At 34.9% G+C, this 15,202-nt stretch overlaps 2 protein-coding genes across 2 annotated transcripts in view; both read right to left on the bottom strand.

The window, feature by feature from the left end:
• Nucleotides 1–465: 465 nt before the first annotated feature.
• LOC134374692 (large ribosomal subunit protein P1-like) lies at nucleotides 466–813 on the bottom strand. The gene is made up of 2 exons (XM_063092606.1): nucleotides 740–813; nucleotides 466–664 (listed from the first exon to the last, which is right to left on the bottom strand). The coding sequence occupies exons 1-2, from the start codon at nucleotides 811–813 to the stop codon at nucleotides 466–468; spliced, it is 273 nt and encodes a 90-aa protein (XP_062948676.1).
• A 3,290-nt stretch (nucleotides 814–4,103) lies between these two features.
• PDHX (pyruvate dehydrogenase complex component X) overlaps nucleotides 4,104–15,202 on the bottom strand; it is a 77,114-nt gene continuing 66,015 nt past the window's right edge. Inside the window, exons 9-11 of the mRNA XM_063093639.1 lie at nucleotides 14,353–14,511; nucleotides 7,589–7,653; nucleotides 4,104–5,168 (exon numbers count right to left, since the gene is read on the bottom strand). Coding sequence (XP_062949709.1) covers nucleotides 4,910–5,168; nucleotides 7,589–7,653; nucleotides 14,353–14,511 — 483 coding nt within the window. The 3' untranslated portion in view covers nucleotides 4,104–4,909. The remainder of the gene's footprint in view (nucleotides 5,169–7,588; nucleotides 7,654–14,352; nucleotides 14,512–15,202) is intronic.

Here is a 15,202-nt window from a genome sequence, read left to right as displayed (position 1 = left end):
TGAAGAATTAAAATGTCTTAAGTTTATATAGCATTTTTCCTGTGCAGCTCACATCTCCATAAGGCACGCTGGGATGAACATCAACACTGGTTTCACCTACAGGGAAATGGATGCATTACTGTTCATGTACATCAGACCATAGAAAATAAAACTCTAAGCCATGGTTTATTTATGGCTGTCTCTATTGCTTAGATATAAAAATTAGGAAAAAAAAATTTCAGATAAAACTGATCCTGAAAATAATGTAACTTAAAAAAGTTATTTTGAAAATGGCATCTAGTTACAATTTTCAGTATAACTTAGTATGACAAAAGTTTTGAAGATGTTTTTAAAAAACAGCTTGTTAAAACCGTAACTGGATTAAGCATTTTAACAACTGATATATTGGGTGTTCATTACTTTTATATGTATTTTTTTTTAGGGTTCTAGGGTTCAGCTTTTTATTGAATGTGTTACAAAAGAGGTTTAGTCAAAAACACCAAAGCTCATGTCATTATCAGACTCCTCAGATTCTTCTTTCCTTGCTTCTACTTTCTTTTCCTCAGCTGGGGCAGCAGTAGTAGAAGGAGCAGGACCTCCTACTAGTGCAGGACCAGCTGCTGGAGCAGGTCCACCAGCCCCTACTTCGCAGATGAGTCTCCCAATGTTGACATTGGCCAGGGCCTTTGCAAACAATTCAGGCCAAAAAGGTTCAACATTTACAGCAGCTGCTTAAATGAGGGCATTGATCTTATCCTCCGTGATGGTCACCTCATCGTCGTGCAGAATAAGAGCTGAGTAAATAATGCAGGCAAGCTCAGAGATGGAGGCCATTGTGTACACTAGTGTGGGACTGGTGCTGCCTGGTTCGGTGCTAGTCACCAGATGCAGTGAGGGCCTCACCCCAATACAGCCTTAGCTCTCTCAAAGGACTGAGCAACTTGGTGGCAGCTGAGGAAAGGGCTAATTATTTTGGAAGGTTCTTTCACTAGGGCTTATACTTCATCATGTCATACTATACAACTTATACCAGCCAACACTAACACAAGCCTCTCTGTGACTGGCTAATTACTGTATCACTCATTATCAGCCAATTTAAATACAATTGTCTTGCCAGTTATAGCACAGTTGCCAAAAGACAGAAATAAGCTCTTCTAACCTTGATAATAATTAGTGAAAATTTCTCATTGATGAATAAAAAGGATAGTTTTCTTCTGTTCTCCTTCAGATGTCTTCTCTTCTACTCTCTACAAAGTTTTACATTCCCTATCAGTTACCTACCTGATGTCATATTAATTTTAAATCCCTTCTTTCCTTTTTAGAGTCCTTTTTAAGATATTTCCAGGAAACTGCAGGCATACCTCATTTTACCCCACTTCACTTTTTTGTGCTTTGCAGGTACCGTGTATTTTACAAACTGAAGGTCTGTGGTAAGTAAGCCTGTCAAGAAAGTCTGTTGGCACCATTTTTCCAACAGCGTGTGCTCACTTCATGTCTGTGTCATGTTTTGGTAATTCTTATAATATTTCAAACTTTTTCATTATTATTATGTTATGGTAATCTGTGGTTAGTGATCTCTGATGTTATTATTGTAATTGTTTTGGGGTGCCACGAACTGCACTCATATAAGATGGCAAATTTAATCTATAAATGTTGTGTTCTGACTGCTCCAACTGTCTGTTCCTCATCTCTCTCGCTCTCCTTGGGCTTCCCTATTCCCTGAGACACAATAATGAAATGAGGCTAATTAATAACCCTACAATGGTCTCTTAAGTGTTCAAGTGAAAGGAAGAATCACAGGTCTTTCACTAAAAATCAAAAGCAGAAATAGTTCAGCTTAGAGAGGAAGGCTAGTCAAAAGCTGACAGGCCAAGAGCTAGATCTATGGGGCCAAACAGCCACGTTGTGAATGCAAAGGAAAAGTTTTGAAGGAAATTAAAAGTACTTTAGTGAACACGAGTGCTAAGAAAGCAAAACAGGTTTACTGCTGATATGGAGAAAGTTTTAGTGGTCTTGACAGAAGATCAAACCAGCCACAACATTTCCTTTAGGCAAAGCCTAATCCAGAGCAAGGCCCTAACTCTCTTCAATTCTATGAAGGCTGAGAGGTGAGCAAGCTGCTGAAGCAAAGTTTGAAGCCAGCAAAGGTTGGTCCGTGAGGATTAAGGAAGGAAGCCGTCTTTTTCATAAGATAAAGTGCAAGGTGAAGCAGCAAAGGCTCATGTAGCAGCTGCAGCAAGTTACCCAGATGATCTAGCTAAGAAAATTGATGAAGGTGGTTACACTATACAACAGATTTTCAATGTAGACAAAATAGCTTTAAATTGGAAGAAGAGGCCATTTAGGACTTTTGTGGTTAGAGAGAAGTCAATGCCTGGCTTCAAAGCTTCAAAGGACAGGCTCTCTTCTTAGGTGTTAACGCAGCTGATGACTTTAAGTTGAAGCCAATACTCATTTACCATTCCAAAAATCCTAGGGCCTTTAAGAATTATGCTAAATCTACTCTGCCTGTGCTCTATAAAATGAACAACAAAGCCTGGATGACAGCGCATCTGTTTACAGCATGACTTACTGAATATTTTGAGCCTAATGTTGAGAATTACCTTTCAGAAAAAAAGATTCCTTTCAAAATACTACTGCTCATTGACAGTGCACATCTGGTCACCCAACAGCTCTGATGGAGATGTACGAGGAGACTAATGTTTTCATGTCTGCTAACACAACATCCATTCTGCAGCCATGGATTAAGGAGTAATTTTGATTTTCAAGTCTTATTTATTTAAGAAATATATTTTGTAAGACTATAACTGCCATATAGATAGTGATTCTTCTGATGGATCTAGGGAAAATAAATTGAATATATTCTGGAAAGAATCCACCATCCTAGATGCCATTAAGAACATTGTGATTCATGGGAAGAGGTCAAAGTATCAACATTAACAGGAGTTCAGAAGAAGTTGATTCCAACCCTCATGACTCTGAGGGGTTTGAGACTTCTGTGGAGGAAGTAACTGCAAATGTGGTAGAAATAGCAAGAGAACTAGAATTAGAAGTGGAGTCTGAAGACATGACTGAATTGCTGCAATCTCAGGATAAAACTTGAACAAATGAGTTGCTTCTTAAGGCTGAGCAAAGAAAGTGGTTTCTTAAGATGGAACCTACTCCTAGTGAAGATGCTGTAAACACTGTTGAAATGACAATAAAGGACTTAGAAATATCACATAAATTTAGTTGACAAAGCAGATGCAGTGTTGGAGAGCACTGACTCCAATTTTGAAAGAAGCTCTACTGTGGGTAAAATACTATCAAACAGCATCACATGCTCAGAGAAATCTTTCATGAAAGGAAGTCAATCCGATGTGGCAAACTTCAATGTCTTATTTTAAGAAATTGCCACAGCCACCCAGCCCTCAGCAACCACCTTCCTGATAAGTCAGTAGCCATCAACATGAAGGCAAGACCCTCCACCAGCAAAAAGATTAGAGCTCACTGAAGCTCAGATGATCTTTAGCATTTTTTAGCAATAAAGTATTTTTTTAATGAGTATGTACATTATTTTTTTAGACAAAATGCTATGGCACACTTAATAGACTACCGTATAGTGTAAACACAATTTTTTTAAAAAATTTAATTTTATTTTTTAAAATTTATTTTTTATTTATTTTTTTAAATTTTATTTTGTCGATATACATTGTGGCTGATTATTGTTGCCCATCACCAAAACCTCCCTCCCTCCTCCCTCCCCCCCAACCAATGTCCCCTCTGTTTGCTTGTCGTATCAACTTCAAGTAATTGTGGTTGTTATATCGTCTTCCCCCAGACCCCCGGTTTTTTTGTGTGTGTGTGGTAAACACAAATTTTATATGCATTGGGAAACCAGAAAATTTGTGTGACTCGATTTATTCCAATATTTGCTTTATTGTGGTGGTCTGGAACCAAACCTACAATATCTCTGAGGTACGCCTGAACTATCCTACTTTAAGTTTTTACTAAACTTCTGTGTCCTAACACTTAAAATACAATAGAAATTTTTTTTATTTTCTCACATTTTATTGCACAATACAAACTTGATTAAAAGGCACTAAGAAAGAATATTCTGTACTTAAATCAACACTAACAAAATGTTTAGTAGGAGATAACACAATTTATTTAAATATATTCCAACTCAGCATGAAGGTTGAGCAGTGTATTTCTGAAGTTTTAGATATTATAGCTATAGATTTTCATTGAACCACACTACTTTTTTGGTCTCACTTTCTCTTCATTTTTGTTTCTTTTATTCTTCCTCTGGAGAAGTTCACAGTGTTAAAGAAGTGAAAAATAAGACTGATAGAAACCACTCTAAACATATGGCTTTATATACATAAAAGTTCAATAATGTTGCCACAACCCCTAATATAAGTGATCCTTATTTATTTACTATTATCCAGAATAAACTTCTGTACATATTAAATTGTTCAAGTATATCTAGAGTAGTGCTTGTAAAAGTAAGGTCCCACTGCTAAATTAATGGGTACCTCTCTTTGAAGACCACTTCTAATTTCAACACAATTAAGGTAATTCTAACAATTTTTAAATTTTACAATGCATCATACATTCTCAAATATTCTAAAATGCTCAAATGAGCCAAACATATAATTTGATATACACAAGTTTAATAACCGTTTTGTACAGCACCAGAGGTTAAAAATGGATCTGACTAACCAAATGTTCTCTTTGTTTTAATAGTTACAGTTTATTATCATCAGTTTCTGTAACACTGAACCCAAACTGAAAATGAAGACAACTTGGGTCAAATACTTTCACCTTAAATAAATAAATGTTTGATCCACTTCATACTTAAATACCCAATTGTTCTCCTATGGTGTATGTTTCTTGGCAACAGTCTTTCAATTAACTAAGTCAAAGATCAACTTCTCATCTTTGAGGACTAGGCAAGTCGGATAGGATTCTCTAGGTTTGCTTTAAAACTTTCTAGAAACCTGGTAGCCAGTTCATCATTGACCACTCGACTGTCACTTGACATTGTGACCGATATGAGCTGGTGCTGCTGCAGTTTGGCGTTCCCCTCTTCATCCTCCGTGAGCTTCAGCACAGGCCGGGATCTCCCAACAGCCAATATGCAGGCCTGGGGAGGGTTGATCACTGCAGTAAATTCATCAATCCCAAACATCCCCAAGTTGGAAATACTACAGGGAAGAAAAAAGATCTGAAGGTGACATGTCCTTAACCAAAATACCTTTTCCCTGAAGCATATATTTTTACTTTACGATTGAGTACAAAGAAAAATCTCAGACTCTACAGATAAACTAGTAAAACTAGTAAGTGAATTTAGCTAAATCATCAGATAAAAAGGTCAATAAGAATTCATTTTATTTCTGTATGAGAGTACTTTAAAAAGTTCATGGAAAGATTCATATTACCTTTCAATTCTATTTTTCTATGAACCTTCTGAAGTACCCTCTTATACAAGTTGCTATGATTAGATAATTTAAAAACAATACAATCTACAATAGTATCAAAAAACAAACACCAACGAATAAGTCTAATGAAACATATATAACATCTCTATACAGAAAATTACAAAACATAACTGGAAAAAAAAAATCAAAGAACTGTATAAATGATGGTTTTTACTATGTTTCATGACTAGGATACTCAGTACTGTAAAAATGTCAATTCTCCTCAAACCAGTCAAAAGATTTAATTCAATCCCACTCAAAATTCCAGCAAAGTAGGGGTGTGTGTGTGTGTATAAAATGACAAACTGATTCTAAAATTCATTTGGAAATACTAAGAGCCAGAAAAGATAATCTTGAGGGTGAACAAAATTGGAAGGCTTTCACTACCGGATATCAAGAGTTATAGCTTGGTGGTACTGAGTGAGGGATAGACAAACAGTCTAGTGGAAAATGAGAGCCAGACCAATACATACATAGTCACCTTCTCAATGCTATGAAGGAGAAGCCCTTTCAATAAATGATGCTCGGTCAATTTAATATCCATTTGGGAATGCAAAAAAGGAAATGACCTCCACATCATACACAAAATCCAGCTGCAGATGGATTGTAATCTCCATGTGAAAAGTAAATTTATAACACACTTCTAGATGATAACACTGAAGAATAACTTCATGATTCTGGGATAGGCAAAAATTCCTAACAAAAGACAAATACTACCAATGATAAAGAAAAATACTAATAAGTAGGAATTTATTAAATTCAGAACTTCTGTTCATTAAAAACATAACCAATAGAGTTCCAAAGGTAAGCCACAGAAGGAGAAAAGCATTTGAAATAATATGTATATATCCTACAAAGGTCTGTGTATCTGGAAATAATAACTCCTACAAATCATTTTTAAAAATGAATACAAGACTTCAATCAGAACTCTCTCTGATGAGTTACCAGATACCCAAATGGCTAAATGAAAAAGTATTCAACATCATTAATTTGCATTTCCCTGACCACAAAGAGTACCACTACACACCCCAAGAATCATTAATATTTAAAACCTAACATTACTAAATATTGGCAAAACGTAGAGCAATAGGAGTTCTAATGCACTGTTGATGGATATATGAATTTGTATAACCATTTCAGAAAATTGTATGGCAGCATCTATCAAAACTTTAGGTTTATATGACAAAAATATGTACATATATATTCACTATAAGACACTAATGAGAATGTTCGTAGCACGATTATTTGTAACAGCACCTATCTGGATAAAAAAAATGCTCATTAAGAGTAAAATAAACACTGGTATACTTATACAATACTATAAACTGCAATAATGAATAAATGTCTGCTTTACACAGCAATATGATGAATCCTAGAGATGTTAATGTTGAGCGAAAAGTCAGCCACTAAAGAATACATACGAGAACTGAAAGCTAATACGAACCTTTCCACAAATTTTTGAAGTACTCTCATATAAAGATCAAAACGAGCAAAACAAATCTATGGTGATCATTTTCAGAACAGTGGTTACCTTTGTGGGAGTGATGGTTAGGAAGGGAAAAGGGAGGCTTCTGGGATGCTGTTTATGTTCTATAACTTGCTTTGGGTGGTTACATAGGTTTCTTTACTTTGTAAAAACTTCAAGCTGCATTCAGTGCACTTTACCGTATGTAAGTTATACTTAAAAATAGACCTGATAAGGCTGGCCAGTTAGCTCAGTTCGTTAGAGCACAGTGTTATAACACCAAGGTCAAGGGTTCAGATCCCTTTACCAGCCAGCCAATGACAAAAAATACAGGTAATAAAAAATAAGTAAAAAAGAGGTCAAAGGTAGAAAGAAAATAGCTGAGGTTTATAAGCCTATTGTGTTTATAAACTTATTTAAAAAGTTAAAGTTAAAGAACCTAAATGCCATTCAATGCTGGTCAATGTTCATTCAAAAGAATGTCTACTTCAACACTAACAGGTTCTTACTAGCTTTGATAATGAAAGCCTGACCACTGAATATCTTCACATACTCCACTGTCTAAAGTATGTGATATTTAGCTTAAAATTTAAAAATATTTTAAAGAAATAAATGAAACAGACTTAATAAGGTTTACAATTATCTGTTTGATGCTACTGATAATTAAGCGTTTAAATTTTACCTAAAAGATCCTCCTTGGTATTCTTCAGGTAACAATTTTCCATCTCTTGCTTTCTTTGATAGAGCCTGAGAAAAATACAAACCAAACATGACAACCAACAATATTATTATACAGCTGATCTTTTCACTTGAAATATTTGTACAGGGTACATTTTCATTTCCAATAAGCTTTGATTTGACTTTATAAGACATTATATATGTAAGAATAATTTTCTCTAGTAAAATTATAAGAAAAGCTAGAGCACAGATAATCCAAGAAGCTAAAGACGTTAATTAAAACTCTGGAAAAATCACTTCCCCTTAAGAGTTTTCAAAATACTGAAATTGCCTGTGCACCATTACTATGCAGAATATTTCAGTGTTTTCTCTGTACACAATGCAATTTTCTATTATGCTTATAAAAGCTTTTCTTGCTAAGATAAAATATTAGAAGAAACCATTCTTTTTAATCTAGTAGGTTTTAAGTAAATTAAAATGGCCAATGGCAATCGAAGGAGTGTACCCATAATCTCATTACCAACAAATCAGTTTTCATCTTTCAGCGTTTGCTTCGTCTTTATCCACAACATACATACAAACTCAAACAATGGTAAAAAATAGAATTTTATATTTCACATCTCAATATTATTATATGTATCTTCCATGTTGTTAGTCTTTATAAATAATTTTTTAATGTCTGCTTAACATTCTAAAGAATGCATCACTATAACTCACTCAGTCATTTTACGAGTGTTATGATTTGGTTCTTCTAAATTATTTCAGATAAAGTTTCAGAAATAGAATTATGGTGCCCTAGAGAATGAACTTTTTTGGTTCTTGATCCTATAGCTTAAACATTTCCTGAAAGAGCTAGTCCAACTTATACTGTCACAAGGAATATAAGAATGTACTAGTTTCATATCACTCTTGACAATACTGATTTAAAAACTTACATGACAATGACAGTGGCATTACAAAAAGTAATTAAATTTTCCTCTCACTTGCACTTGTAATCAACCACACTTCTGTTAATCTTAATTTTTCAATGCTTCAAAAACAAAAAAAAGAGGTTGAGTCATCATAAATAAAAAAGTAATAATGGTTTAATTTATGAGGAAAAAGGCAGAAATAAATGAAGCCACTGTCACTTGAGTAGATGAAATAAATCGAGGGCTTACTTAATATTTTGTATTATATAGCCACCATAAGCACTATTACAACCACAGTTGATAACCAGGGGGTACTTCAAAAAGTTTGTAGAAAAACAGAATTAAAATACAATACAAATCTTTCCATGAACTTTTTGAAGTATTTAATTTTAAACCATGGGTAATTTAACTTGTGAAAACTAAAACATTCTTTAAAAATCTCAAAAATCTAAAAATGATTTCAACACATTACTGTGACTTACTGCCAATTGAAACAATTAAAATTTATACTATTTGGATATAGTTACTTATAAAACTATTTGGATCCAAACTGAAAAATTAAGAAATGAACTTTGACTTATATGAGGGTACTTCAAAAAGTTTCAATAGAATTTGAAGATAATATGAACTGTTCCATGAACTTTTTGAAGTATAGTCCTTGGAATATCAGAAGTAAACAATCTATAAATGTATTTTCCCTGCCTTAGGCAATATAATTGTTCACATGATTTGAACCGACACATATCATATGAACTCTGAAAGGCATTTTTTAAAGGCAGGTGATCTCAACATATCCTGATGATTTGCTAGGCTAAAACAAACAAAAATGAAAATTAATTTTAAGAACAGATTGCAATCACATATACTATACTCAAAACAAAACAAAACAATCTCTGTTGATCCTAAATATATCAGCTGAATATTCCTGTCAATAAACTCCAATAAAAATCTGGAATAAAGTATAAAGTCTAAGGAGAATTGTTCATACTGAAAATTTGTAATTCTCACTGGGATCTCCTGGAAATGTGAACCTGAAACCAAAATACATGTAACCCAAAGCATCCAGCTGAAAGGATATAAGAAAAGATGACTAGCAAATATTTCTACAATATATCACATGCCTTGCTAATTCATTCAAATAAATTTACTGAGTGCTTGAGGTAAACTTGGCCTCTGCCTTTTAGAACTATAATATTTAATAAAGAATTAAGAAAAGCATGAGATAAGGCTTGTTACTGTATTGCTTTATGCAGGAATACAAACTTGAACTTGGCTGGGCATGCCTTTAGCTCTGCACAATGACATCCTTGGGATTACTGAGGATCAAGAAGTAAATATATAGTGCAGGTGTTCTTAACCTGGGGTCTGTGAATGGATTTGCAGGGACCCCCAGGTCAAGAAGATAGTTTTTAGTGAAAATTCTTTCTTTCTTTCCTCCCCTCCCCCGTCCCCTCTCCATCCCTTCCCTTTCCCTTTTACCTTTCCTTTCCTTTCCTTCCTTCCTTTCTTAGTTTTTAGTGAAAATTTAAAAAATAAATAAATTTGTCAAGCAACTACTATATTCCAATCACTCTTCTAATTTAGATATATGGTGATGAACAAGACAGTCAACATCAGGAGGGAACACAGAAGGGTAATGAATAAATAAACAAGGTAATTTCAAAGACTGATAAACCACCTGAAGACAATAAAATGGGGTAATGGGAAAGTGTTAGGAAGCTACTTAAGCTATGGAAGCTACAAAAGGCCTAAGAAACTGGCATTTGAACTGAGAACTGAATGATGAAAAGAAGCCAGCCAAGTGACGATCAAGGAGAGGTGTGTGCTGGATGGTATGCTTTGCTAACAAAGGTTCGGAGTTCAAGCTGTCCATGTTCTCTAATATACTCTGCTTTCTCTTCAGATCATATAAATCTTTCGCCTTTTACTGAGTTCAACATGTTCTCACAGTCCCCTCAAAAAGACTGCTCCTGCCTCACCAGGTAGAGAGCGTCAGTCTCTTTAGAGCTGCAGGTTCTGTTGTCCACTGCCTGTCTGCTAAGGCCACAACCTCACATTCCTGCTCTAATCTTCACTGCTTCTTTGGCAGACTTTCTTAACTCTTTTTGCCCCAGTCATGTATCTCAAATTCTGAATCAAAAGATTGGTCTTACAGACAGAGAATACCCAACAGTTGTATTCCTTTTCTTCTATGTAATGAATCAACTGATTACAGAGCACTTGGTATAATTGTTGAGTATTCAGCTATTCTCCACTTGATCATTTCTTCAAGTCCAGGAGCTGCTTCTCAAATATTTTTTTGAGAGGAAACCCTACTGGTTTTATAAGGATAATCATCTGACCACTATAATCATACCATAGTTTTGTAACTACTAAGTGAGATGCAGAAAAGCCTCATGATATAGTTGGGATATGTTTATCCTCCAAAGCCTGTTGAAATCTGATCCCCAATGTGGCAGTGTCAGGAGGTGTTTGGGTCATGGGGACAGAACCCTTAAGATTAGATTAATGCTCTCCTGTAGTGAATGAGTTCTAGCTTTATTAGTTCCTGCAAGAGCTGGTGGATAAAAGGAGCCTGGCACCTCCCCTCCCTCTTTCTCTTGCTTCCTCTTGCCATGTGATCTCCTTGCACCTGGAAGCTGCTTGTCAGAAGTAGAAGCAGCATGAGGCCTGTGCCAGATGCAGCTGTTCCAGAATCGTGAGCCAAATACTCCTCTTTCTTTATAAATTACCCAGTCTCAGGTACTCTGTTACAGCGAAAGAAAAACGGACTAATACACCTAGTGACTGGGAGCACAGGCTCTAGTCTACAACTTAATTGACTATGTTCAAATGCTGGCTCAACCACTTACTAGGTGTAAGATCTTGGGCAAATTATTTAACCTCTTTAATTTTTCCTCATCAGTTTCTTCCTCAACTTGATCAAATTATCTTGTACTGATAGGGTGGTTGTAAAGATGATTAAAAGAATTAGTATATATAAAAGGATACAACAAAGGTTGGCAAATAATATGCCACCTGCTGTTATTGTTATAGTTGTTATAATTGTTAATTGTACAATACCTTTAAAATACTTAAAAACAAGAGGATTACAAATACCATACCATATTCTTATATAAATTAGCCATATTATTCTACCTAGTCTGGAGCAGATTTTTACTCCTAGAATTAAAACCACGTTAAATTTTATCTGTTCAAATATATAAACATCACATTTTTAAATAAGCCATACTGCAAAGCTTGATGTAGAAATACTGACAAGATTCAAATTGTGTAAAAATGGTACTCTTCCACAAATGGAACATTTATTGTCTACCTTTTCGGGGAGAGGGGGTCGATACATAACAACATTAAAGCATAGGAGAGCAAATATATTTACTACCAAAAGAAGACCCACAACTATACCTGGATACCAAGGGAGATGCTGTTTCTTTTGCACACAACATTCCAATAAAACCTTATTTGTTTGAATTGAGTCAAAATCTACTAGATATGAAAGATGTATATATACTCAGGGTTTCTTAATTGGTGCATAAATATTTTTAATGACTGCTAGTCCACAACAGCTAAATGAACATTATCTTCACAAAGAATATCTAAAATATATAGTTTCTAAGCCATAGCTAAAAAACGAGGCAAACAATACGATCTAAGATTTAACATTTTTAAAAATTGCTCTCACATATTCTAAACCACTTCACCAAGAAACTAATTTAGCAGGAACTCAGAGATATCTCTTTCTTTCTGTCAGTCTGTCTTTCTCTCTCGTACACACACGTGCTTCTGGAAATTAGAGAACTACTATGCTGAATACGCCATGCAAGGTGCCTGCTTCTCATGAGAAGCCTCAGTGTGCTTCCATGCCCTCTTATTCCTTCTGAATAGAATCAAAGATGGTTATATTCATAAAGGTTGTTATGCTTGGTACCACATGACCCACTGGCCTGGCATGGAAGACCTGCCCAGCAAGAGTAATTCATACAAGAATATACTTGGTGAACCAAATCAAATCTTCCTGTTCAGTAACTACGAGGGAGAGAAAGACAAAGGGGTGGTAAAGAAGTAGAGAATTAGACAGAAAAATAAAATAAAATCCTCACTTCCACTGCTTTCTAGCCCTATCACCGTGGGCAAATTTCTTAAAGTTACTAAAACTCAGTGTCCTCAGATTCAAAATGGGGAAGATAAGGTTCCAACTATAATACTGGCTTAATAAGATTAAATGAAGTGCTAAGCCCAGTGTCTGGCACGTCATAAGATTAAGAGCGGAGTGCTGATCCTAGATGGCAGGGTAGGAGAGAGGAGGTAGAATGAGAAGGAACACAGGAGCAGCCAGAGCCCAGCAAACCTTAAGAGTTAGAAGAAATGCTTAAGGACTACCAGAGACTGTTATATTCCAAAGGGTTATGAGTGTCCTTCTTCTCACTGCCATGAGGCCCAGCTGAAAGGCTGCTGAGACTGCCTTCTTACCTCTTAAACTTAAGTTCTTTTAGCACGGAAGGAGTAGAGAATGTGAACATAGCTACTTTAAAAATTACGTATTATAGTATTAAAATTGGTAAACGGCTGGGAATCAAAGAAACTTTCCTATGATGGTTAATTTAAAAAACTTACTGTACACAAAAAGAAGGAAATTTCAGCTCTACAGTTAAGTTCAATAACATTTACATAGTACTTTAAAATTTATAGATTATCAACACAATCTCATTTGACCTCACAAAAACACTGAAATACATATACTCTCATTGCCGCTTAAAAACCTTGATGAATATAAAAAGCATATACTATATTTCAGTAAACCAATTTCTAATACTTTGACTTTGGAATTGGCCAAATTAATACATTTCAATTAAGAAAAACAGTTGCATTTTTATCAATACAAACACACTGCAATCTTCTCAAAGATGAGTGAAGAAAAACCTAAACGTCAATTCCACCAGGTTCACCTTTACTTACATTTCACTCTAAAATTTCAAGAAACTCATCCCTATGGGTGTTTTTAAAATCGAATTAACTTGCATCCATTTCTGTATTTTAGGCAAGTAGGTCTATGCATTTACTTATTGTCAACTCCACAAAAAAGTCTTATCTTCTACTTTTTACCACTGTATAACATAACTTGTCCTACCACTATACATACAACAGGTCCATGGTAAACGGAAAAGGCAAGAATCACTTACCCCAATAAATCTAAAATTTTCAATGCAAACACGTCAAAGGCCTGTGATACTTCTGCCAAAAACTACCAATGGAAATTACTGAGACTTTAAAAGCTGACCTACTACTGCCTATGTCCCTGCCTAGTCAATGTGTTATTTTTTGGTGAAACCGGATACTTCCACATTGAGGCTACAAAAACTGCTTTTCAAGAAATTCAGAAACAATAAAGAAGCTTTGCTTCTGGAATGCTAAGTACTTTTAGTGGTCTCAATTTTAGACAAGAAATGAATAAAAAGAACTTTCTTTTAAGAATAAAATGTTAAAACTGAGGTATATCCATTACCATTTCCATAGAAATATAGTTACAGCTTTACTTCAACTTTAAAATCTATTTGAAATAGCATCTTTACACTTGAATTCTGAACTTTGGCAAATAAAGATTTTGTCTGTAACTTGAGTGAAGTTGGACCCTAATTTATCTATATGTTATTTTTGAATTTTTGAACATTAAATTTTCTTCAAATGGGTCATACCTGGATAAAAACTTAAAAACTTAATACAGAGGTGACAATCACTTGAAATGGTCCCACTCACAAAAAAAATCAGTGTGATCAGATCATTTCAAGTCTTTATCAGAAAGTAATTATCCAAAAGTATAGTCTAACATTTTGAAAGCACAGTATACGTTAAGACATACCTTTACAGAGTCGGCAATTTCCTTTATGCCCTTAGCAGCAGCATCTTTTATAATCGGTGTAATTAAACCTTTATCTGTTGCCACAGCCACTGAAATGTCAATAAAGGGTAGTTGCTTTGGGCCCTCCCCATCCCAGCTTACATTAACATCTGGCATTTGCTAGAAACAGAAAAAACATGTGATTAAGGAAGCAGCTTTAGACCAAGGTGGTTACAGAAAAAAACTAATATTGTTATACATTTTCCAAAGTGAATATAGCTAGACAGAAGGAAATAAATAAAAACTCAGTTTGAACAAATGGTTTGGATCTCTGTGTTAAATATCTTTTATGTTTGGGAAGAATAATCAAAAATACCATCTTTTTGAAGGAAGCTTGAGGAAATTCTGATGATGTACATCTTTTGATCTCTTTTATCTCAGTTTTAAAAAAGGGCTTCTTTTGTTAAATCTGATTGCTAGAAGGTATTTAATGTTTGTTATACTTCCTGCCTCATATGATGACCAACATGACCCCAAGGAGAAGGAGGAAGCAGAACAGGTTACTGATAATCAACCACATTATTCCTCTGGCATGAACAAAGCCTGAGTTTCTAGCACAGCCTTGGGATACAGATGAGTATTAGCAGGCCCTCAGTAAATGACTTCCCTACTGAAGAGAGATTTCCTAAGCTTCATAAACACGTGACATATACTATATATGAGCATGTATACATTTAACATACAAACTACACTAAGCATGAAAAGAACAGATGAAATGACTAAATACCTGTAAACACTATGTACTGATAACGTTGCCAAATATCACTGGAGAAAATGATGCTGAAAAACGAATCAAAAAATAATTTTTCTC

Source organism: Cynocephalus volans, chromosome 4, assembly GCF_027409185.1.
Source record: "Cynocephalus volans isolate mCynVol1 chromosome 4, mCynVol1.pri, whole genome shotgun sequence".
In the NCBI taxonomy this organism is placed as follows: domain Eukaryota; kingdom Metazoa; phylum Chordata; class Mammalia; order Dermoptera; family Cynocephalidae; genus Cynocephalus; species Cynocephalus volans.
Note: the sequence above shows the minus strand (reverse complement) of the source record. Positions and strands in the feature narration are given on the sequence as shown.